Here is a 23,557-nt window from a genome sequence, read left to right as displayed (position 1 = left end):
AGAATTAAGAACCACTGATTTGAATGATAAATAATAATATTCCTCACTTTAATTCTGGGTCTGAGCAAGATGAATGATGACATTCTTTCTAATTGCAAACACCAAGACTTGAAATTTGTCACTATTGGTTGGTCATGGCACAACCTCTTTTAGTTTTGAATCAAGCGTGAACAATATTTCAATCTAACATGAATCTTGTGCTTTAATTCCACCCAGTAATAGGAAGAAGAGTAACCAGCAGGATGGTTTTGCTAGTGACTTCTCTAGAAAGTTGTTCTTGCCCAGTTGTGAATAAGGACCAGGTGTACTACCTTCTGCTTGGTTTTCTTTTTCTTATTGGGTTTCAGTTTCTTTTCCAAAAGGACACAACTGCAGTATAAAGACACAAGATTTGTAGGGGAATAGAATATCCTGCCAGCTATGTCAAATGTAAGGGGACCAATCTGTTCTGCCCTGACATGCCAATTGTAGGGACACAAACCCTTTGAGACAATAGTGTGATACCAAAGAAAGGAGGCCCATGTCAGCTTGGTAGTAAATATTTGTAGAAGTATTAGAGTTAGGTTAATTAGGTTGTTTAAAGGAGTTTACTCATAAGACCTATTTCTTGGTAGTAGGACAGAATGGTGTGATGGATCCTCGTACTAATCCCAGGTCAGGTCAGAAATTATATAGAAACAGAAGATATAGTACCAGGGTCACATGAAAGTTTTCCCATGGGATAGTTGGAAATTTTGCTGTTTTCATTTACTGAAGGTAATTTACTTTCTTTTGTAGAATTATAAGTCACATTTTCACTATGGCTTCTACTATACAGTAATTCAGGATTAGGAGAGAAAGGTGTTTCTATTCCTTTCTGTGCCTGTTCTCATCCAACTTCTTGGCTAGAAAAAGTCTTCAGTTGTTTAGAGGAGCCATTGTATTCTTTCTCTGCTTTCTCTAGCTTTATTAAGGCCATAGAAATAATTCTGATGTCTAGATCTCCCAGGAATAGTGTACAGCTAAGAGGAGATTTGAATTGTTTGAATGAATTACAAAAAATGAAATCTAGAAGACCAGTGGGAGGAATAAAATGATACAAAAAGGTATGTCTTAGGACATTTCTGGGAATACACATTTGGATGTTTAGTTTGTTCAATATAAAACAACCCATGTTTTGTATATGTGGATACTCTATCTCTTTCTTTTATCTTTCTGAGTTATAGACCTAGTAGTAGTATTCCTGGGTCAAAGACTACGCACAGTTTAACAACTTTTTGGGCACAATTAAAAAAATCACAATCTTTATCACTGTCCAAACTACACTTAGAAGCTACCCTAGAGTATTTATGAATGGTGATGGCAGTTTAGCTGCATGTACTAATGGTAAGGGCATACACTCCAAGTTGTCCCAGTCTCTATCATCTTATGTCTGAAATGAACCTTCGACAGACTGTCTGGTTGGATACAGGATATGAATGAAACCTCAAGAAAACTTCCACTGACTTATTGTATGATCTTATGCAAGTGATTTCTCTTGGAATTCTGATTTTCCATCTATAAAAGGATTTTGGAGTACATAATCTTTTTAAAAAATTATTTTCAGTGGGGCAGCTAAGTGGTTGGTCAGTGGATAGAGCACCAGCTCTGAAGTCAGGAGGACCTGAATTCAAATCTGACCTCAGACACTTAACACTTCCTAGCTGTGGAACCCTGGGCAAGTCACTTAACCCCAGTTACCTCATCAAAAAAAAAATATTTCCAGTACCAATCAGCACTAATACTATCACTCCTTCCCCACCCATTGAGAAGACAAGAAAAATAAAAACAATCCCATATACATACAGTAAAAAAGCAAAGTATAGCAAAAAAAAAAATGTTTAGCATATAGTCAAGTGAATCTGCTTTAGCATCTTCCAAAGAAAGAAAGGAAAACAAAAGAAGGAAAAGAAAATGTGCTTCAGTCTGCACCTCGTTCATAAGTTTTTTATTTGAAGTTAGAGGGCATATGTTATCATGAGCCCTTTCAAATTATTATCGGTAATTGTATTGCTCTATTTTAAAAGTGTTTTAAAGTTGTTTATCTTTATAATGTTGTTATTGTTGTATAAATTGTTTTTTTGGTTCTACTCAATTCATTTTGTATCATTTCATATACCTCCCCAGGTTTCTCTAAAACCTTCCCTTTCATAATTCTTATAGCACAATAGAATCCCATCACATTCATATACCATAATTTGTTCAGACATTCTTTAGGTGTCTTCAGTTTCTAATTCTTTGTCACCATGGAAAGAATAACTATAAATATCTTTGTATATGTGGGTCCCTTACCTCTTTCTTTGATCTTTTCAAGTTACAGACCTAGTAGTAGTGTTGCTGGATCAAAGAGTATGTATGGCAAGGCTTCTCAAACTACGCTGGCAGCTGAGGATGTTTTTTCCCCCTCACCCAGGGCTATGAAGTTTATTTAAACGCCCACAAAACAAAGTTTTTGTTTTTACTATAGTCTGGCCCTCCAACAGTCTGAGGGCCAGTGAACTGGCCCCCCTATTTAAAAAGTTTGAGGACCCCGGGCATAGTTCTTAATTGTTTTTCAAAATGCTGGACCATTCACAGCTTCACTAACAATTCATTAGTGTACTTAGAGTACTTTTTTTTTTTTTACCTGTTTTTTATTTTAAAGCTTTTTATTTTCAAAATATGCATGCATAATTTTTCAACATTGAACCTTGCAAAACTTTGTGTTCCAAATTTTCCCTCCTCTTTCCCCTATCTCCTCCCCTAGATGGCAGGTAATCCAATAATTGTTAAACATGTGCAATTCTTCTGTACATAATTCTACAATTATCATGCTGAATAAGAAAAATGAGATCAAAAAGAGAAAAAAAAATGAGAAAGAAAACAAAATGCAAGTAAACAACAAAAAGAATGAAAATATCATGTTGTGATCTACGCCCATTTCCCACAGCCCTCTCTTTGGGTACAGATCATTATCTTCATCACAAAATCATTGGAACTGGCCTGAATCACCTCATTGTTGATAAGAGCCACGTCCATCAAAATTGATCTTCATATAATCTTTTTGTTGCCGTGAGAGTACATAATTTTTAAGGTTGATTCTATTATGATATACAACTCTTGGTATCCTCTGACAGGATTATGCGCAAGCAACCGAATGTTGTCCTGGCTGTGGCTCACACAGTTGTGAAGAGAATGTCTCCATTTGTGAGACAGATGGACTTTGCCCTGGACTGGATGGAAGTAGAAGCTGGACGTGCAATTTACAGGTGAAGCATGAAGTGAAAATGTCTTTGAGGGAGTGTTGGGATGTTTGATCAATTCTGATCCTAAATTTTTTTAACCACTGTGGTCCTGATGCTCATTGGGCCTTTAATGGCATCATATCAATGTAGCCAGGATTCATATAACTGATGATCTTGCAGAGCTTCAAAATGGACGAATCAGTCAAAAATTTTTCACTCCAAGAGACCAACCATGGAGTTGTTGGAGGAATAGGATATATTCTGGCCCTAGTTTTATTGAACAGAACCTAATAGTTTTATTGTATTAGTCAATTAATGATTCAAGTTTAAAGTTACAACTCTATTTTATAAAATGTATTAGCTTACATAGAGCAGCCTCTTCTTAAATTTAAGATGAACATAATTTTTTAGAGTCCACAGTATTGAATTCTTAGTATAATGCATAAGTATCAAGTATATGGCCACTGGCCAGTCCAACCTATAATTTTGAAATAATTGTCCCTCAAAATATACTATAAAACATAAATAAGATTAACTTGAGGTTTTCTAATTTAACATGTGGCCATAGGGATCCTTTTCTTGTATTTTTGCAGGTCCTTTTCTACTTGAGTTTGATACTGTTGCTCCAATATGTGTCTGTCTGCACATTGATTTGAAATCACTTTGTTAAGAGTCAGTATGTGAAAAAACTAGATATTGGCTAGTGGGGAGCAAGTAGATAAAAGGGGATCTATGAAGACCAGGAATATTTGTATAGAGAGTATGATTTGGGCCATAGAAGGAGAGCAGATACAGTTATCTGATGGAGAATTTTGAAGTCAACAGTTAGAAATCATGTATTAGACCTGATGCAGATCTGATATCTGACCTTACCTACAGCTCTTTCTGCTTTCCGTAATGGAGAGTGTGTTTTGCTTTTTCCCTTAGGCAGGGTGATAAATCTGACTGCACATATATTGTACTCAGTGGCCGTCTGCGCTCTGTAATCAAGAAAGATGATGGGAAAAAACGCCTGGCTGGTGAATATGGACGAGGAGATCTCATTGGTGTGGTAAGAAGACAGCACCTCTTATTCCTGTACAGTGTCACAGAAAATGGAAGAAAGATGCTTTGACAGTAGTGAAATGGAATATTCTTTTTTGTCCTTTGTTTTTGAAGGGGACCATAACATCAGAAAAGTGATGTCATGACTTGCAAGTGAATTGAATTTAAGTGAGGTTGGGCTGTGCAAAGTCACTAGACTCACTTTTTCCTCTAGAGCCATCTGAATTCAGTGGCAAAATACAGATCAGAACAATGGGAGGTGGTTTCAGATCTAGTGGGAGGACTTGGCTTTTTAAATTTAAATTAAGGTCTTTCCCAGGTTTCTGTTTGACTGAGGCAATGCCCATTCAGTGATTTAGGCTAGGTAAGAAAAGAGATAAAGAAAAGAGATTTTTTTTACTTAGTCAAAAAAAATCAAGCTGGGAGGGAAAAACCTTCAGAATTTCTAGCCAAAATGGAAATAATTGCTATTTCCATTCACTATAAGCCATCTGGGCCCAAATAATGACCAAGTGAGACTGAGCTGGGACTTCTTTTTGACAAATCCATGAGAGTCAGAGTGATTTGGGTTTAAAGCATGGTCCTTAAGAAGGAAATCTAGCCTGTAAACCCCAAGGTATTTTATTAGGTTTCAGTGATCAAAATTTATATTCCTTTGAGCAGAGAGCTGCAGGTAAGGATATGATAACCTATATGGACAGGAAGAGATTAGGAAAGGAAAAAAGAGGGAGATAGAGGAAGGGGAAGGAAGGGAGAAAAGGAAGGTTTGAAGGGGGAAAGTAGCTGTGTTGCTCAATTAGACCTAGGATAAGCTTACCACAGAGTCAAGAACCTTGTGATGTTTGTCTGGGGGACTTTATGAATTAGGATGTGTGAATTACCTTTTCTGAGAGAATTGTTACTCTCTGAATGATGTTGTAGTCTAGGAGAAGGTCAAATGAATTCCTGGGAAAATTTGACACTCAGAAAGATGGGCAGGACATAGGGTTAATTAAGGGTGAGGTGGCCCAGGCTTGGAGTGGAGACTGTGGAGAAGGCAATGGGTGCGTGGTTTGAGATGCATGTGATTTTTACCTTGGAGCACTACTTTTGTCTATGAGTTGTCATGAGTTGTTATTTCTTTGATATGGTCAAGATTTTCGATTAATGTGTTGATTTTTATATTATCTCTCTTTGACTACTTTTCAAGGCTATTTTTGATAAAAGAATTACATTTTCAGTTATTTAATTTGTTTCAACATTTCTTGTTTTCTCATGGATTCATTGATCTTTGTCTGATCCAGTCTAATTTTCTTTCTTTCTTTCTTTCTTTCTTTCTTTCTTTCTTTCTTTCTTTCTTTCTTTCTTTCTTTCCTTCCTTCCTTCTTCCTTCCTTCCTTCCTTCCTTCCTTCCTTCCTTCCTTCCTTCCTTCCTTCCTTCTTCTTTCTTTCTTTCCTTCTTTCTTTCTTTCTTTCCTTCTTTCTTTCTTTCTTTCTTCTTTCTTTCTTTCTTTCTTCTTTCTTTCTTTCTTTCTTTCTTTCTTTCTTTCTTTCTTTCTTTCTTTCTTTCTTTCTTTCTTTCTTTCTTTCTTTCTTTCTTTCTTTCCTTCCTTCCTTCCTTCCTTCCTTCCTTCCTTCCTTCCTTCCTTCCTTCCTTCCTTCCTTCCTTTCCTTCTTTCTTTCTTTCTTTCCTTCTTTCTTTCTTTCTTTCCTTCTTTCTTTCTTTCTTTCCTTCTTTCTTTCTTTCTTTCTTTCCTTCTTTCTTTCTTTCTTTCTTTCTTTCTTTCTTTCTTTCTTTCTTTCTTTCTTTCTTTCTTTCTTTCTTTCTTTCTTTCTTTCTTTCTTTCTTTCTTTCTTTCTTTCTTTCTTTCTTTCTTTCTTTCTTTCTTTCTTTCTTTCTTTCTTTCTTCCTTTTTTATTATATTATAGCTTTTTATTTACAAGATATATGCATGGGTATTTTTCCAGCATTGACAATTGCAAAATCTTTTGTTCCAACTTTTCCTCTCCTTCCCTCACCTCCCTCCCCCAGATAGCAGGTTGACCAATACATGTTAAATATGTTAAAGTATAAGTTAAATACAATATAAGTATACATGTCCGTACAGTTAATTTGCTGTACAAAAAGAATCAGATTTTGAAATAGTGTACATTAGCCTGTGAAGGAAATAAAAAATGCAGGAGGACAAAAATAGAGGGATTGGGAGTTCTATGTAGTGGTTCATAGTCATCTCCCAGAATTCTTTCGCTGGGTGTAGCTGGTTCAGTTCATTACTGCTCTATTAGAACTGATTTGGTTCATCTCATTGTTGAAGAGGGCTACGTCCATCAGAACTGATAATCAATATATATTGTTGTTGAAGTATATAACATTCTCCGATTGATGGGGATCCAGTCTAATTTTCAAGAAATCTTACTTTGGAGCAGCTGGATGGCACAGTGGACAAAATTCCGGCCTCATGCTAGCTGTATGACCCTGGGCAAATCATTTAACCCCAATTGCCTTATGGGAGAAAAGAAGTCTGTTTCTTAGGGCAAAGTTTTTTCCCTTTTCATCAACCTGTTTATTGTTTTTGCAGTTCTTTCCTCTAAAACTTTCACTTCTATTTCCATTCTTTCCTTTAAAACTATCATTTCTTTTTTAGTATCATTTTAAATTTTATTTACCTTTCTTCTAGAAATTCCAGTAGAGTTTATGACATATCTGTGATTTTCTTTGAGGCTTTACTTAGAGATGATGTGGAGTTACTCTTATGTCTTGAGTGTCACTGGCTCTCTAATTTTTTTTTTCTCCATAATTTTTTATTTTGTTTTATTTACTCATTTTCATAGCCTTACTTCTTGAATTGGGATTTGGTATTAATGCAATTTTCTGAAGTCTTTTTTAAATGCTGATCTATGTTGTTTGGTGTCTGGATAATGAGTTCTGTGTTTTTTTAAGCAACCTTAGGAAGCTTCCAATTAATGTGCTGTGCTAGGGTGATCTGATCCAGGGAGAGCCCAAATTATTGGTCTCCTTGTTTGAGCTTCTCAAGATCCTGAATTACAGTTGGGATAGAATGATGGAGTCAGAGGCTCTAGGCATCTTTGGGCTAGCCCTTGCTTCCATACACTGCTTCAGACCCTACATTTTTCTGGTTTGCTTTTCATCTCCACTCTGACAGGCTTTTGTGAGCTGAGCTTCTGGGATGGACTGGAATTTTCTCTCTGCAGCCCTTACCTCATTCTCTCTTTTTGTGTAGATCTGGGGAGGCAAAATTCTCTTATTCTGGTTTTTCTTTAGATTTCTTTATCATTCCTGATTTACTGCTCCTTTCCCCCCCTTTTATTAAAATAGTTATGGAGGAACAGGACTATTCTTCCATTCTTTTTACCGTCTTATATGGAGAAAAGTCAAGAATTACAACAACAATAATGGAAATTGATTAGAGGATGAAAGACTTCAGAACCCCTAATCTCATGAGGGACACAGCAAAGGTGGTGCAACAGAGTGCTGGATGTGATATCAGGAAGATCTGAGTTCAAATTATGTCTTATACTTATTAGCTGACCCTGAGCAACGTAGAGTATAATGAGAATAAAATGAAGTACTTTCCAAATCTTATAGTCCTTTATAAATGTGAACTGATATATTAGAGAGAATCCAGAAAGAACAAATAAGGGTATTGCTTACAAATCAAAAAACGAAATAAAACTCAGTAAAGACACTTATAAGAGAAAAGTAATAAAAATAAAAGGTTGGAGGCAAAATTTTGAATCACACACTTGACTGAAGGGACAAGTGGAATAAGTATAGCTAAATAACTAATGGAAATATTTTTAAAAATTAATAATATAAGTAAAATTGAAGAACTTGAGAAAAGCTAAACATGAGAACAAGGGAGAGGGAGAGAGAATGTGGGACTAGATTAGCATTCAAAGATAGAATAATAAAAACTAATCACAGGATCATCAAGCTACTTACTTGAGAGGAAATGGCTAAGAAAACAATCCTAAAGAAATAAATGGGGAAAAAAATGCAAACCTGATCATTGTAATACTAAAGATGAGTCAGTTAAATAATTCAATAAAATGAAAAAGTGATATAATAGAAGAAAGAACAACGTGCAGCAATCTATACAAAAAAGAACCACTAAAAAGTAGACACAAACAAAATGAGAAGTTAGAACAAAGTTTACTCTGCATCAGTTAAATGCAGAAAAGCAGGAGTTGCAATTGTACTATCAGACACTCAACATTAATAAGCTTTTATTAAATACTATGTACTAGGTACTGGGGATACGGAAAAAAAAATATGACATCAGTCTTATTCTATCTTTCTACCAAGGAATCTCACTCTTCATTTTCTCTATAGTAAACCAGAGCACAGAACATTCTTGGGGAAGTGTTTTGGAGAAAGATTTTCTTTAATAGCAGAAGATTTTATGGACTTGTGCCCATTATGTGCATTTTTGACATGAACACTATATTCAAATTTAAAGCACAAATGTAGCTTTTTTAACTGCCCCACTGTTTATGGTTTGCAGAGAGCAGTTAATTTAAAAATCTGAAGACTACATAGCTTATCATAAGAGCTTGTTCCTCTCTTTATCTGGATGATGCAACCCTCAGACTAAGGATATCCATATTTGAAGCTATGTTCTAAGTTTCTTCCTAAATTTCTCCAGGCTTCAGATGATTGCAACAAAGGCTACAAGTGAAGAGTAGATTCTTCCTATTATTATTATTCTGGATTATTGAGAATTGGCCAAAAGTGATTTGACAACACTAAAAATCTGATGTGGCTGTATTCTAATGTGTTATTCTTGTGGTATAAAAATAAATCCAAATCAAAAAATCAAGAGTATCCTCATCAATTGGGTAATAGCTGAATAAATTATGGTATATGATTATGATGGAATACTATTATGTTATAAGAAATGACAACATTTCTTATAATGACCAGGATGGTTTCAGAAAAACTTGAGAAGACTTATATGAACTGAGACAAAGTTAAATGAACAGAACCAGGAGAACATTTTACACAATAACAGCAAAATTGTAAGGATGATCAACTGTGAAATTCAACTACTCTAATAAAGACAGTGATTCAAGACAATGCCAAAGGGCTCATCAAGAAAAATTCTATCCAATTCCAAAGAGAAAATGGATAAACTTTGAATGTAGATTGAAGCATACTTTTTTTGTTTGTCATTTTTAATTTTTTTTTTTAATAATGTGGCTAATATGGAAATGCATGACTTTATATGTATAAAAATTGACATCATTTTGCATGATTTCTCAATAGCTGGAGAGAGAACTTGGAAATCAAAATTTAAAAAAATGAATGTTAAAAAGTAAATAATTAAAAAAAAAAAGAATATTGACCTAACCCATCAAAATTGTTCTGTGTTGCAGCCTGCCACTTCTGATAAAGAGGCCAACTTTGCTGTTGCTGAGGAAACTTGCTTTTTGAGAATTTGATCCTGAGGCCTTAATAGGTCATCTTTCTTGCTGGTTTCATATATTCTATGTATTCCTTTGGATTAGCCTTTGATCTAGTGATCTGAAGTTAATGTGTAATAAAGCAACTTAAACTTAATAAGCCATCACTGAATTATTTTGCTAAAATAAAACCTTACCATCCTCTTTGTGTGTTCTTTGATGTTAGAAAACACAACAAAATGAAAAGTGACATCCTTTCCCCTGAAGGTGTTCAGCAGTTGCTAAGCATCCAATGTCTAGGTTTTACAATCCAGGGTAATTGCAACTGTTCCTGGACTTGCTTTTTCTGCCTGAGATTTGTGATGCATTGTGTAGATTTAAACTCCAGATACCATTTCCTATGGTGCAGGCTTATGAAACTGGCTGTCAGGTGCTGTTACCAAGCAGTGAAATGGCATGATTCTCCCCTGGGCTCCTTATGACGACATTTTGCCCAGCAGTTTCCCTTATTGAGCTTTTAAAACTATTTCTCTGCAGGGATTTAATTCATGGAATATCAGGGAGATACCGGCAGTAATGAAAATGGTGAGGTTTCAAATTGCCTTTGTACCCCCAAGCTGCTGTGTCCCATGAGCTACTATTTCTAGGTGTTTTTCAGGAGATTTCCTTCCTAAGGACATTTCATTGATCTTTGTTTGGAACACTGGCCCTATTTGTATGTGCTTTCTTTTTCTGTGACAAATTCTATATTCTCTATTTTGGACTCCAGAAATACTCATCTGTTATCACCACTTTCATCTTCACTTCTGCTTCTTTAAACAACAGATAATTGTTGAGAATATTTATTCTTCACCTCTTGTCAGATCTCTAACTGTGGTATTCTTTTTCTTTTCTAAAATATAATTGTTCTCTGGGAGCAAGTTTCTGGGGGGGAGGCGCTTCTGGAGGCAGCCTTGGTTTCAGTTCAGATTAATAATCACCTCAAATGTATACAGCTGATAAAGTAGTTCTTTATTATCTCTTCCAAAATAGTCCGGTAAGCTTTCCTTGGTTCCGACAGCTCTTGTTGCTAGTCCTTTGCCTCTGCTTCTGCCAGCTTTAGCCTCTCCTCTCCCAAATCCCCAGTTCTGCCTGACTGCAGTCTCTAGCTTCTCAATCTCCTCAACTGACTCCTGCTTTCTCAATCTCTTCAAGTCTCTTGACTGAAGCTCTAAGAGTTTCTTATATATGATCTCTTAAAGGTGTGAACCCAAAGGTTGACTCCTCCTCTGAGAGAGTGGGATTGTGGGAGGTGTAAACTTGTAAATCTCATACTGAATCCTGACTTGTGAATCTCCCAAACTTGTGAATTAATGTGTGAGCTATTGTGTGAATTCTCAAAAGTGTAAACATAAGCATTGTTTCTATCAATTCCATTGAGTTAACACTTTGTAAGGATTCTAACATCTAACATCATATATGTCTCATGGAAAAATTGAGGATGTTTTTATAAGTATTTTTGATGATTATACCCATGTTGGTTTTTATTTGCCTAATATCCTTTCCAAGTAGATTCTCATTTGCTTAATTCTAATCAGTGGAAGTAGTTCTATAATTTCCCATCATTCCACTTGAGTACAAATGCCTTTAATTCAGTGCCCTACTCAGATACTGTGCTTTTCTCCTTTCTCCTTTCTTTTTAGATAGGCAGAGAACACTGATCATTTCCATGCTTTGGTTTAGTGTTTTTTCCCCATAGAGAGTTTTTGTGTTCAAGATGAGAAGAAATGAATGCTGACTCTAAAAGCTCAAGGAGTATGGTATAGTTTTCTATTTTCTTTTAAATGCAATCATCCATTTGGTGATGGGTGGCATTGTTCTGCTGAATGGTAGGGCCAGAGCTTTGATTTTAGTGGAGGTCATTTTGGCTTGTATCAAATTTTACTGCTTCTGTTAATATGGCCACATGCCTATAATCTTCTCAACATAAGTGCAGTTGTACTTTTGGATTGCTTTCTCATTTCTCCTTCTGGTCAGCACAGGAAAGATTGACTCCTCAGTGTAGGATGAAAATGTTGCCTTATTTTCTTTCTCTTTCTTATTCTCCAACCCGGTTATGGTTCCAAATTTCTTAAAAGACTGCAGTCTGATAAAGAAGCTGATGATGGTTGAGACTTTTGGTCATTTTCTCTGTAATCTTGAGATTTTCATGTTTGTTTGTTTGTTTTACATTATTTAACCCAGCTGCTGCTATTCTTGAGAGAATATGTGGTTTTACTTCCAGTGTGTGTTCTAGTTTGGTTTGTGGGTGTGAAATATAGTAAATTTTGAAGCATCTCTGGTTCCTTTCTTTCAGGTGGAGACACTAACCTACCAGTCTAGAGCTACAACAGTACATGCTGTCCGTGATTCAGAATTGGCCAAGTTACCAGCAGGAGCATTGACTTCCATCAAGCGCAGATATCCACAGGTAAAGAAATAATATTATCATTCTTCCACCTTTATCATTTGTTCCCTGACTTTGGTCCAGATATGTTAATCAATCATATCTAGGTGTCAAGGAACTAGTGTATATAGTGTATTATAGGAGATGTTTTTAGGGAACATGTAGTTCTTGTCCCCAGCAAACTTGGCATGTATCTTGCAAGTGAAGCATAGACATCTTTCCAGATCTAAAGTTATCTGATTGTTATATTCCTATAAAGCAGGGGTGGGAAATGTCTGGCCTTTAAGCCATCTAAGACTTTAGAAATTATTTACTAAGGCACCTGGAGACACTGGATGAATTAAAAGCTAGATACAATTAACTTCCTACTGCTTGAGTTCTATAAGAGTATAATTTTGTATAGCCCATGAATGATATAAATATCCAAATGGGCCCTTGGCAGAAAAAAGATTTCCCATTCCTGCTATAAGGGATTTAAGGATTTAAAAATTTTATGAATGGAGGATGGTAAGAATAACATAGAGTTAGGGAAAACATAGAGTTAGGGAAAAAGTTTAGAAGACTCCTTAGAAAGTGAGTTTTGAGGTTTTAAAGAACATAGTGGTGGTCATGCATTGGCAGGAAGGCCTTCCACATTTAGGTGTAGTCAGAGGAAGTAAGCAAATTAAAAGCAGACTATCACTAGTAAAATGACTACACTGAATTGGTGAGTAAAATTATGGAAAAGGCTAGAGTGAGATATAGGAAGGGATCTTGTTAAAGATGAATTTTGAAGGCCCATTAGAGAAAAGAGTTAAATAAATGTAAGATTATTTGGGGTGCTGTTGACAATAATAGTCAAGTTTTGATTAAGGAGTAGGGAGAAGAAAGATGGATGATTTAAACTAAGGTCATGTTTTGATTCAGGTATCGGCAAGATATTCAGGTGGAGTTGTCCTACAGGAAGATGAAACTATGAGGAAAGGGGAGAAGGGTCACTATCTAAAGATCTAAATTTGTAAGTGGTTGTTGAAATTGTTTGAAGGGAAGAGATTCTCAGAAAAGTAAATGTTAAGATGAGAATCAATCAGTGGAATGCAACTGCCAAGAGAAGCTAAGAGAAATTTTAAGTTTAAGGAAGATATTAGTTGAATTAGATGTACTAAAACACTTAAAAGAATAAAAAATTCTTCCCTCTGGTTAGTCTGCCCTCTTGCATTGAGGATTTTCTACTTTTGTCAAGGGGATTTTTTTTTTTTTGCTTAAACACTTGGAAAATCATGGCTCAGATGCAAGGATCAGATGTGCCATGTCTTTTAAGAGCTAAATAAATCTTGTCTTTTCTACTAGTTGCAAGTGACCCCCAAATTAAAAAATCTTCTCTTTAGAATAGAAATCATGAAGAGGGTTGAATTGGAACAGAGCATCTTGTGGAGATTATGGGATTGTGCACATGTAGTTTTGAGCAAGAGTTGGAATAGAAACAGAAAGCTACTCCCCACCCCACATCTGTAGCTGGATATGGTATCAGAGAAAGCTCACATTACTTACTTCTTAGATCTCCATGAAAGTTGGGACATAGTCAGATTCTAACCCTAAGACTGTAACATGGTTATGATTTAATAATGGGATTACTGCCAGAGACTGCAGGTACTTTTTTTTTTTTTTTTTGTGGGCTATAGATTATAACCAAAAAGTTGAGTACCATAATAGCAACTCTATTTCCTAAGCCAATACTCTGATCCAAATACCTTTTTGTCCCAAAGTGAGTATAAAAAGAAAAGATAAAAGTTCAGATGGTGAGATGGTAATATGAAATTTGCCAACTATTGAATTCACAATTATAGTAACTCACATTTCCCTGTGATGTAAATAGGGTAAGAATAAATTATCATTCTTATTTTACAGTTGAGGAGACCTAGAATGGCTAAGTAACTTATCTGCTATTATAGAGATAATAAGTACCTTAGCTAGAGTTTGACCCCAGGTTTCTTCAGCCCTCATTTCACTTTTCACCATACTTCCTAAGATTAAGTAAATTTTCTTACACTTTGGAAATGTCATATATTTCCTCTATTTACATATATAGAGTATATATTTCATTATTGGTATATTAAAGTAGAATTATTGAGAATGATTATTATCTGTGTGTTAGAGTATGACCTCAAGGACTTAATGTGGGTGACTATAGTTTTCCACATTATACACATGTGTTTTTAAAAATACTTTTAATTATTATCTCAATAAAAATTTCAACAGATATAATTCAAATGAAATATAAAATCTAAATAAAGTAAACAAAATGAAAAAAAAAAGCCTTACAAAGATACAGTAAAAGGAATGTTGTATTTGGATTCAAATCTTGACTTTATTACTCACCTGTTTATATCTTGGGGCAAATCACTTAACTCCTCTAGGCTTCAGTTTCGCCATCTGGAAAATGGACTTAACTGACATAAACTCCTTTATAGCTCTAAACATATAATCTACTATATAAAATTCCAAATTCAAATTATTTACATTTTGACAACGTAAAATAGTTGTTTAAACAACATTTTAATAGTAACAATTTATTTAATTTGTCCTCTTCCGATCTTTTTCCTGTCTATGCAATTTAAAAGTTTTGGTATTGCTCTTTTTCTTTTTTAAATTTTTTTTAGTCAGGTGCCTCTGTGTGGTATGAAGGCAGCCCTTGATTCAAAGACTGTGGCATCTGAGAACTAACTTTGACAAGTGCCACAAAGCCTGTCAACTCAATATCATTCTAGTTCAGATTGTAAAGACTATGTTCGTTATAAAGTGATGAAAATTTCAGCCAAAACAATCCTTGAAAATCATCTACTAAGTTGTAGGAGGATTACAATAGAAAGCAGTGGAGGGAAGGAGTACTTATCAAATTACAGATACTTGAAATATTGAAATTATAGTCAGTGTGTTGTACTCTGGTCCTCTTATTCCCTCTGCATTGTTTTGTTTGTCTTCCTGTATTTCTTTGTCTTCTTTTTATTGTTAAGTCATGTCTGATTCTTTGTAGACCACAGCACACCAATACTGTCCATGTTTCCTAATATACTGGAGCTAAAATACTGGAGGGATTTTCCATATAAGTAGTAAACGTCTGAGGCATGATTTGAACTCAGGTCCAGCGCTCAGTGCTCTATTGACTGGGTCCCCTAGCTATCCCTTTGTATTTTTCATACTTGCCATTTTTTAAAACAATACAGTGGTTTGCCATTAAAATGAAATGCTACAGTTTATTGAGTTAGCTTCCAGTTATTGAATGTGTTTATAATTTTTTGTTATTTACAAATGATATAGCTATGAGTATTTTTATATAGAGACATTCTGATAACATTCTTAGTCTATAGTCATATAATGAGATCTTTGGATCAAAAAATTATCTATCTCTGTTTTGGGTCCCTGTTTGACCCAAAGATCTAAAATGAAGAATCCTAGAAAGAAACATTTTTTCTTATAGATACACCCAGACTGGACCCTTAGTTGCAGTTGTTTCCAGCCATTGTTTTATCCTACTTGGGCTTCCATTGACTTCATCAAATATGCACATTTCCTTAGACTTGATAAATCAAAGATGAAAAGGGACCTTTCCACTATCACATCACCATTTGCAAGGTTTTTTTTCCTTTAAATGAATATTGTTATTTAACATGTTTTCTCCTCCATTAGAATGTGAGTTTGTGTCATCAGTGTATAGTAGCATATCTAACATATTTTTGCACCTTTACTCTTTTTCAGCTACATAAAGAAATAATTTTCCCTTGGATCTTGGCTCACTTGTGTATCCAAATCTCATATTCATGAACTCTGAAATTTATTTAATCTGATTATGATCTTTTGTCATTCCAATTTTTCCTCTGCCTTCTGGCCCGACTTGGTTCTCCTTGACAACTGATAAGCATGAAACCATGCTACTGAGTCCATTTCAAATTTATATTATATTATCTTAAATGGGTGCTTGATGTGGGACAGCAACATTTTTACATCTCCCTAATTGATTCACTATTCCATACATTATTTCAAACTGTTTTTATTCCTCCTCAGGTCTCACATGGCATTTCTCCCCTACTCTCTCTGTTAAGAATTGTGCTTCACACTTAACCATGAAAATTAAGATCACTAAGACTTTCCTATTCTCCCCTCCTTCCCTTATCACATCATATAGCATCTCTTAGTATCTCTACTTTTACTTTCTCACTCAAAAAGGTTACTTTTTTTTTCCAAGACAAACTATCTACATGCAGTCTTGATCCCATGTCATTTCACCTTCTTCATTAGGTTGCCCCATTATCATTCCTGCCCTCTTGCTAATATTTAATTTCACTCTGTCTTCTGCTTCCCTGTTGCCCATGGACCCACCCATGTCTCCCTGATTCTTAGAAAATACTAATTTGATCTGACCATCCCCAGTCTTTTAATTGCCAGATGTAATTGCCATTTCTTAGTCCTACTCTTTTCTGATTTTCTGAAGGTTTTGACACTGTCAATCCCCTTCTCCTCATGGTTATTCTCTACTCTCTTTTCTGAATTTCTTTGAGACCTCTTCTGTCTCTTTTGCTGCTTCTCCTTCCACAACATACCCCATAACTGGGAATGTTCTCCATGGTACTATACTAGTGTATTTTCTCATATTTCTATTTACTCTCTTGTAAGGTTCTAAGAGGAACCTCCCATAATATAAGAGGAAGTAAAGAGGCTTTGATGCCTGAGGCACAGGGATGTAATTTCTGCAGCCAGCAGCCACGCCTCTCCAGCGGGAACTTTGGTTGCATTGAGAACCCATCATCCACGGGAGATGTCTCCTTCCCTTATTGACTGTGGTGTGACCTACTAGACCCTATATAAGCAGTGGGGACCAGAAAGTAGGAGGAGTTCAATAGGAGTCAGCAGGAGTTCAGTAAGAGTGCAGGAGTAGTGCAGGATGTGATCATGTGGAATAAAGTTTTGAGCTCGCGGACAGGAGAACCATTGCTCGGAAAGGCGGTGGCCAGAGATCTCTGAAGACTATGATTGGGTAAAATTGGTAAAGAACCACTGCTCAAAGAGACAGTGGCCAGGGATTTCTAAAGGCCTGGGATTAGGCAAGATTGACAATCAGTAACCTCTGAGGGGGCAGTTACACCCTCTCACTTGGTAACCTCATCAGCTCTCCCTTATGTGATTTGCAGATCTGAATATCTAATCCTAACATCTCTCCTGAACTCCATGATCACATCTTTAACTTTGTTTTGGCCAGGGAAACTGCAGGGCCAGAGAGGTTGGTATAGGCAAGTTTATTGCTAAGGAGTTTAAGAGAAGGATGCTGCATTCACGGTCTGTCCTTTGTGCTTAGAACATTTCTTCTATACACTTTTGTCCCTAAATTTCCCTGACCTCCCTCAAAATTTAGATCAAATTCAATTTACTTCAGGAGGCCTTTCCCAGTCTCCCTTCCCTCTAAAACCAATCTGATTCTCATTGGCCAATAGGTCCTAGGCCAAGCCCCATTTGGTCATAGTTTAGGTCTGGATTGATTCAGATGAATGTAAACAGCAATCATTTTTGCTTTAGCCAGAAACCTTGAGGGTCTTCCCCTCCCATATTTATTTAGATTTTTTTTTTGGGGGGATAGGTGAAAGAGGAGATCTTTTGCCTCAGTCACTAAATGGGTTCAGCCTCAGTCAAATTGAGACCTGTGGAAGGCCTTATTTTAAAAAGGCCACCGTTTCTCATTTCATCCAGGACCATCTCCAGTCATCCTAATCTATGTCTTGCCACTGGACCTAGATGGCTCTGGAGGGGAAAGTGAGGCAGGTGACCATGCACAGCTCTCCCTCATTTAAGTCCAATTCAACTGTATATCATAGCATCCCCTCTCTGTCATGGTCATCTTCAAGAACGAAGGATAAACAGGCACCACAACAGCAGCTTTCCTTCTAAGATTACTTCCATTTATATTGTAGTTATCTTGTATGCAGTTATTTATATGTTTTCTCCTCCATTAGAATGTTGTCTTTCACTATGTCCTTCTCATTTAGTATAGTGTTTGGCACATAGTATATGCTTAATAAATGCTTTACTAACTTACTAATTGACTTTACCCTTTTAATGATGGACAGACTTTTTTTATTGAGGGTAATAGGAATTGTGGATGGAGATTTATTAGGTTCCTTTCTCACTCTCAGGTTGTATATAGTTCTTCATGTATTTTTATCCTTATCATTCACTATATTTAAGCCCTTAGATGAAATCAGTTGTATACATATGTTAATTATCTATATTTTTTGAAGGAAATTGTAACTTAAATATTCAAAAGTTCTGAATTTGGGTTATGTATACTGTAAAAAAATTGAATTTTTATACTGGGGTATAATCAAAAGTGTAATGTCCAGGCTAGCTCTCTGGAATGCCTCAGGATCAGTCAGAGTCAGGAGCAAAGTCTTTGGTCTTTAGGAAAAGTGAAGGAGGGAGGGAGGCAAGCTGCCATGTGGCTCATCAAAGATGGATCCTGGACTCTGAAGTCTGGAGCCTGAAGTTTTCCCTGCTGAGCATGCTGTGGCAGAGAGACTCTGACTCTCCCTCTCAGCCCTCCAATTCTTCCCTACTATTACCTCACCACAGCACATTCAGCAGGCGCCAATTATGAGGAGAGCCATCACATCACCATATCATCTAAATATATGTATATAGAGCCATTATCTCATATCAAGTAGGTAATTAGCCTTAAGTGCTCTGCAATCTCAAATTCAAGTTCACTTATTCAAAGTTTCAGCCCTTTACATCTCCCCCTTTCTTTTGTTTTAGAACACAAGAGGTCACACCCTCCTGACTTCTCAGGGAGGTGAGAACCCCAAAAAGGAGATGATCACACCCTTCCTGATTTCTCAGAAAGAGAGATGAAAAACATCAAAGGGAAATGGGGAGTCAAGCCAGATATTGTTAGCAGGTTTCCTCTGGGCTGAAGGGTCTCACTTGAAACAGGTATACACAAACCCATTAGCATGGGAGGTATTATACAAGAACCTAGCAATAAAGCACAGGCTAGCAGTGATAACTCTCCCCATAGCCAGTGCAGGCTCAATGTGGTGTAACAAACATGAATTGTACATGTAAGTAGTGATATAACAAACAATATAGATCAACATGGTATTGTAAATGATTTCCAGAAGTCTTAGAAGGGGAGGGTATGTAAACAACAGTCACACATATGCCTTCTTCAGCAGCCAAGAGATAGTCCAAAACCAATCTATTGTCCATTACTTCATGTGTCAGGAAATCCAATGATCCTTGCAAGTTTTTGAAGTCCTGCAACAGTCTTATCATTTCTCAGAAAATCCAATGATTCCTAAGGATTATCATGTCCCAGAGAATCCAATGATTCTTGAGGGTTTTGAAGTCTAACAATTTTTGATGTCCATGAGTCAAACACCATAACTGCCATGCTCTTTCAGTGGTAGGCACATCCAGCAATGGAACCATCTGATGCTTCTCGGGTCTTCTCCTTCATGTCAAGAGTCTGCTCCGTCTCTCTCTGATGGACAAGGTGAATACAGCTCATTGGCACCCATCTGATTCCTTCTCCATCTGTAGAGATACAAGCAAACCCTCTCCCCCAAGCAGTTAACCTATCTGGTCCCTTCCATTCACCACTTTCTGGTGATTATCTAAAGATAGTGGAGCTGCTCACACTGGACACTGCCCTTCAGGCACGTTATGAAACCTGTCTGCCAAAGCCAGTGCATCTTTGTCAAAAATCAAGAAGTTAATTGTATAAAGAGCTAAATTTAGATGTTCTCTAGGGTTACCCGTGGCTCCCCCTTTCTTTTGTTTTTGGAGGAGCATCTTAATGTCTCTGTTTCTCCTCTCTATTATTGCCTGTCCTTAAGGATTAAAGGGTATGCCAGTGGTGTGTAAAATCTTACACTGTGCACATAATTACAAACGCTTACATAAAGAATTCAGTAATCACTTGGTCTATCTCTTTTGCTGTTGGTATTGCAAAAGTGAATCCTGAAAAGGTGTCTACTACAACATGGATAAAGACAGATGGCCAAAAGATTTATAATGGGTCACATCCATTTGCCATATTTCATTGGGTCTCAAACCATGAGGGTTCTTCCTTGGAGGGAGCATAGGAGCATGGAAAGGAAGGCAAGTTGTATAGGCTTTTACTATGCGCCTAGCTTCCTCTCTTGTTATTCCAAATTGTAAATGTAAAGCTTAAGCAGCTCGATGATATTTAGAATGAGATTCTTGGGCTGCCTGAAATAAAGGAGTATTGGCCAATATTGTTAGAAGGCTATCTGCCTTTGAATTACCATCAAAACTACGTTCTGGAAGTGAACATGCAAGATATAAATCTTACCTGGATGCTTTCTCACTTGCTCTTGAAGTTCTTTAAAGAGCTGATATATATTAGAAGCTACAAATTTTAATTGGACTGTGGCAATTCTTTGTATCACACCTACTGAATAGGCCAAATCAGATATTATATTTACATCTCCTGGATAATAAAAGTGAGCTAGGATGATTGCATACAATTCATTCTGCTGAGTGGACTGAAAAGGAGTTCTGACTACTCTCTTTATAGTTAAGTTACAAGAGTACACAGCACAAATGTTATGTTTGTATGCATCTGTAAAGATAGTTGGTACTTTAAGAGGAACCTTAGAAACCTTTTCTTCAAGAATCCATCGCCAATTATGTAATAGTCAGGTTATCTTTAATGGAGACCCTTGTGTAAAACTTGGAGCCGTGGCCAATAAAATTTGCACTCTGGGATGGTTTCACAGCCTATGTTAATTAGTGCATTGGTATAAAAGGTGTATATCTTGTCAGGTCTTTTCCTAGATAATTGTACTGCTCACTTAATGGCCTTTAATAAGATTCTAGCCACAAGCACTGGGTAAAGAGTAAGGCGTTGTTCTGGTTGTGCCTCCATTTTTCAAGATTTCTTTTTTTATAACAAATACAGGGGAATTCCAAGGACTTAGAGAAGGTTGTAAGTGTCCTTGGTCAAGTTGCTCCTGCGCTATATCTAATAAGGCCTGAATTTTATCACTAGCTAAGGGCCACTGTTCTATTCACACTGATGTATCCGTTTTCCATTGAATAGGAACAGTTAAAAGTGTTGGCAGGCCTTCAACAGCAGCCCTACCAAAAAGCCGAAGTAGTCAATTGTAATCCTGTTGTAAGATGTTTCTTCCCCACAGATTGATGGGGATATTTTTTTAACTACAAAAGAAGTAAAAATTCCTGTTTCACCTTCAAAAGTCCATCTCAAAGGGCTAGCACTAACTTCAGCTGCTTATTGATCCTCCTACACAGACATGTAGGTGTTTGCCTTAATCTTTGGCCAGTGACTGGGCCAGTTGGCACCTCTAATGACTGTATGATCTGCACCAGTGTCTACCAATCCTTCTAATGGTGTGCCATTTATATAGACAGTGAGCATAGGTCGGTCAGCTGTTACAGCTGCTGTCCAGAATATACCTGGATTCTTCTGCTTGGAGTCAGAATCTGGGTGACTATCACCAGATTGCTTATTAGGAGTCTATATCAATAAACCTGATACTACTACTTCTCCTGGTTGATAAGTCACACATTGTCTACCTGTATTAATGACTGGGATATTATCTACACATTCCCCAGTTCCCACATCAGTGTATGGATGGACACTGTTTTGTAAGTACTCTCAGGAGGTGGAATGGTCAAGCCCTACTGTGCCTGGAGGCAAGGGATCCATAAACTGGAGAGGAACAGATTTCACCTCTGCAGGGGATATCTCAGTCATCCCAGCTGCACACAACTCTATTCTACCCAGTTTTAATCCCTTTCTTCTATCAGGTTGTTTCTTGGCTGATTGGTCATGTCTGAGTACTGAACTTCTAAAGACTCTCTGGGTGTACCATCAGCTGCCATCATGTCCCAAGGGTTTTTTGCTTGGGGCCCTGGAGCTGGGTCCCACATCCCATTTCCCTGAGTCAATTTACATTCTGATGTCCAATGGAAGTCTCTGTTCTATTTTGGATAGGATTTTGGGTCTTGTTCTCCCACCCTCTTTTCTCACTCTGTCTCCATGCCAACATTGAGCTTTCAGATGCCCTACTTTACCACATTGAAAGCGTTGGTGAGTCTCTCTGGAAGTCCCTTGCCAAAAGGGACCCTGTCTTACCATGTTCAGATCTTGGGAAGTCTGCATCATACCCTGGCTATAAAAGGTATTTGTGCCCACTGTGGCACAGCATCTTATGATCTCCTCTAAAGAAGCATCCTTGCATAGTCCTAGTATAATTCTTCTACAAATCTCATTAACATTTTCTCTAGCAAGTTGTCTTATCATAATTTCTATTGTTGTATTTTCACCAGTAGTTTGTATGACAGCTGTCTGCAGATGTCCCACAAAATCAGCAAAGGATTCATTTGGACCTTGTGCTATTTTTGTGAAGGCTTTCTCTCTTATCTTGTCTTCCTGGGAGGGAGCCCCATGCTTTGACAGCTGCAGAAGCAATTTGCTCATATGCTATTATGGGGTAATTAATCTGTGCTGAAGTGTCTGCATAAAGACCTATACACCTGTTAGTTGGTCAGAGGTGACTGGTATATTAACTCCAGTTTGCCTATTTCATTGGGCTTGTTGTACATAGTTCACTATATTTAGAAAGCCACAACAAGTTTTGTCCAAGTTCTAAACATGTCCTTTTATAGATTTCCAATTATTAGGGGTTAAAACTTCAAAAGCCAAATTCTCTAATAACATCTTAACATAAGATGATGTAGACCCATAAAAAGTGCAAGCCTTTTTCAGATCTTTGATAATTTCTAGATTAAAAGGAGTGTATCTTCTCCTTTCTTGACCTGAAGAGTTAAACTCTTCAATCACAGGATACATTTGTATTCTCAAATCAGCTATATCCTGCCCTTCTTCTTGGGCTTTAAGTAAGTGAAATCGAGTCATAGGGGTTGGGCAGGGCTTCTGTATGGGTGGTGGTGATGGTGTCCACGCCCTTCCCACTCCTCTTTCCTCAACCCAGGAAGGCAAAACTGATGGAGGGTCAGAAGATGGAGAATGCACTAAGGGCACCTGCTCGGGTAGAGATGGAGGTGAAATGAGAGGCGGGGGTGGGGCATGGTATTCAACGTGATCTGCCTGATTATGCCCTCTAGCTGTATTGTCCCATCCCCCTCTTCCTCTTTCTCCTCACACTTTCTTGTCTGGCTGTGCTTAATGGTAGTCAAGATCTAATTCTCTAAACCTTTTCAGCTGCTTTATCAGTACTCTCCCTTTCCAGCTTTTTCTTCTTTTTCTTATTTTAAAACTTATGTAATTCCTTAAAGCCAATTGTATTATATATTATATAATATTATATATTATATATTATAGAGAATGTTTCTTCAGGAATTGAATCAGGACCATTATTTTCATAATATTCAAATTGTTGCTCCCCCACTAGTTTCTATTTGTCTG

General features: G+C 36.9%; 1 protein-coding gene across 4 annotated transcripts in view; it reads left to right on the top strand.

The window, feature by feature from the left end:
• PNPLA7 (patatin like phospholipase domain containing 7) overlaps nt 1–23,557 on the top strand; it is a 223,467-nt gene that overhangs the window by 67,571 nt on the left and 132,339 nt on the right. For all 4 annotated transcript variants that reach the window (XM_051976848.1, XM_051976847.1, XM_051976851.1 and 1 more), the window contains 3 exons: nt 3,135–3,266; nt 4,170–4,293; nt 12,025–12,138. In XM_051976848.1, coding sequence (XP_051832808.1) covers nt 3,135–3,266; nt 4,170–4,293; nt 12,025–12,138 — 370 coding nt within the window. The remainder of the gene's footprint in view (nt 1–3,134; nt 3,267–4,169; nt 4,294–12,024; nt 12,139–23,557) is intronic.

The sequence above is a fragment of the Antechinus flavipes genome, chromosome 2 (genome assembly GCF_016432865.1).
Source record: "Antechinus flavipes isolate AdamAnt ecotype Samford, QLD, Australia chromosome 2, AdamAnt_v2, whole genome shotgun sequence".
In the NCBI taxonomy this organism is placed as follows: Eukaryota; Metazoa; Chordata; class Mammalia; order Dasyuromorphia; family Dasyuridae; genus Antechinus; species Antechinus flavipes.
Note: the sequence above shows the minus strand (reverse complement) of the source record. Positions and strands in the feature narration are given on the sequence as shown.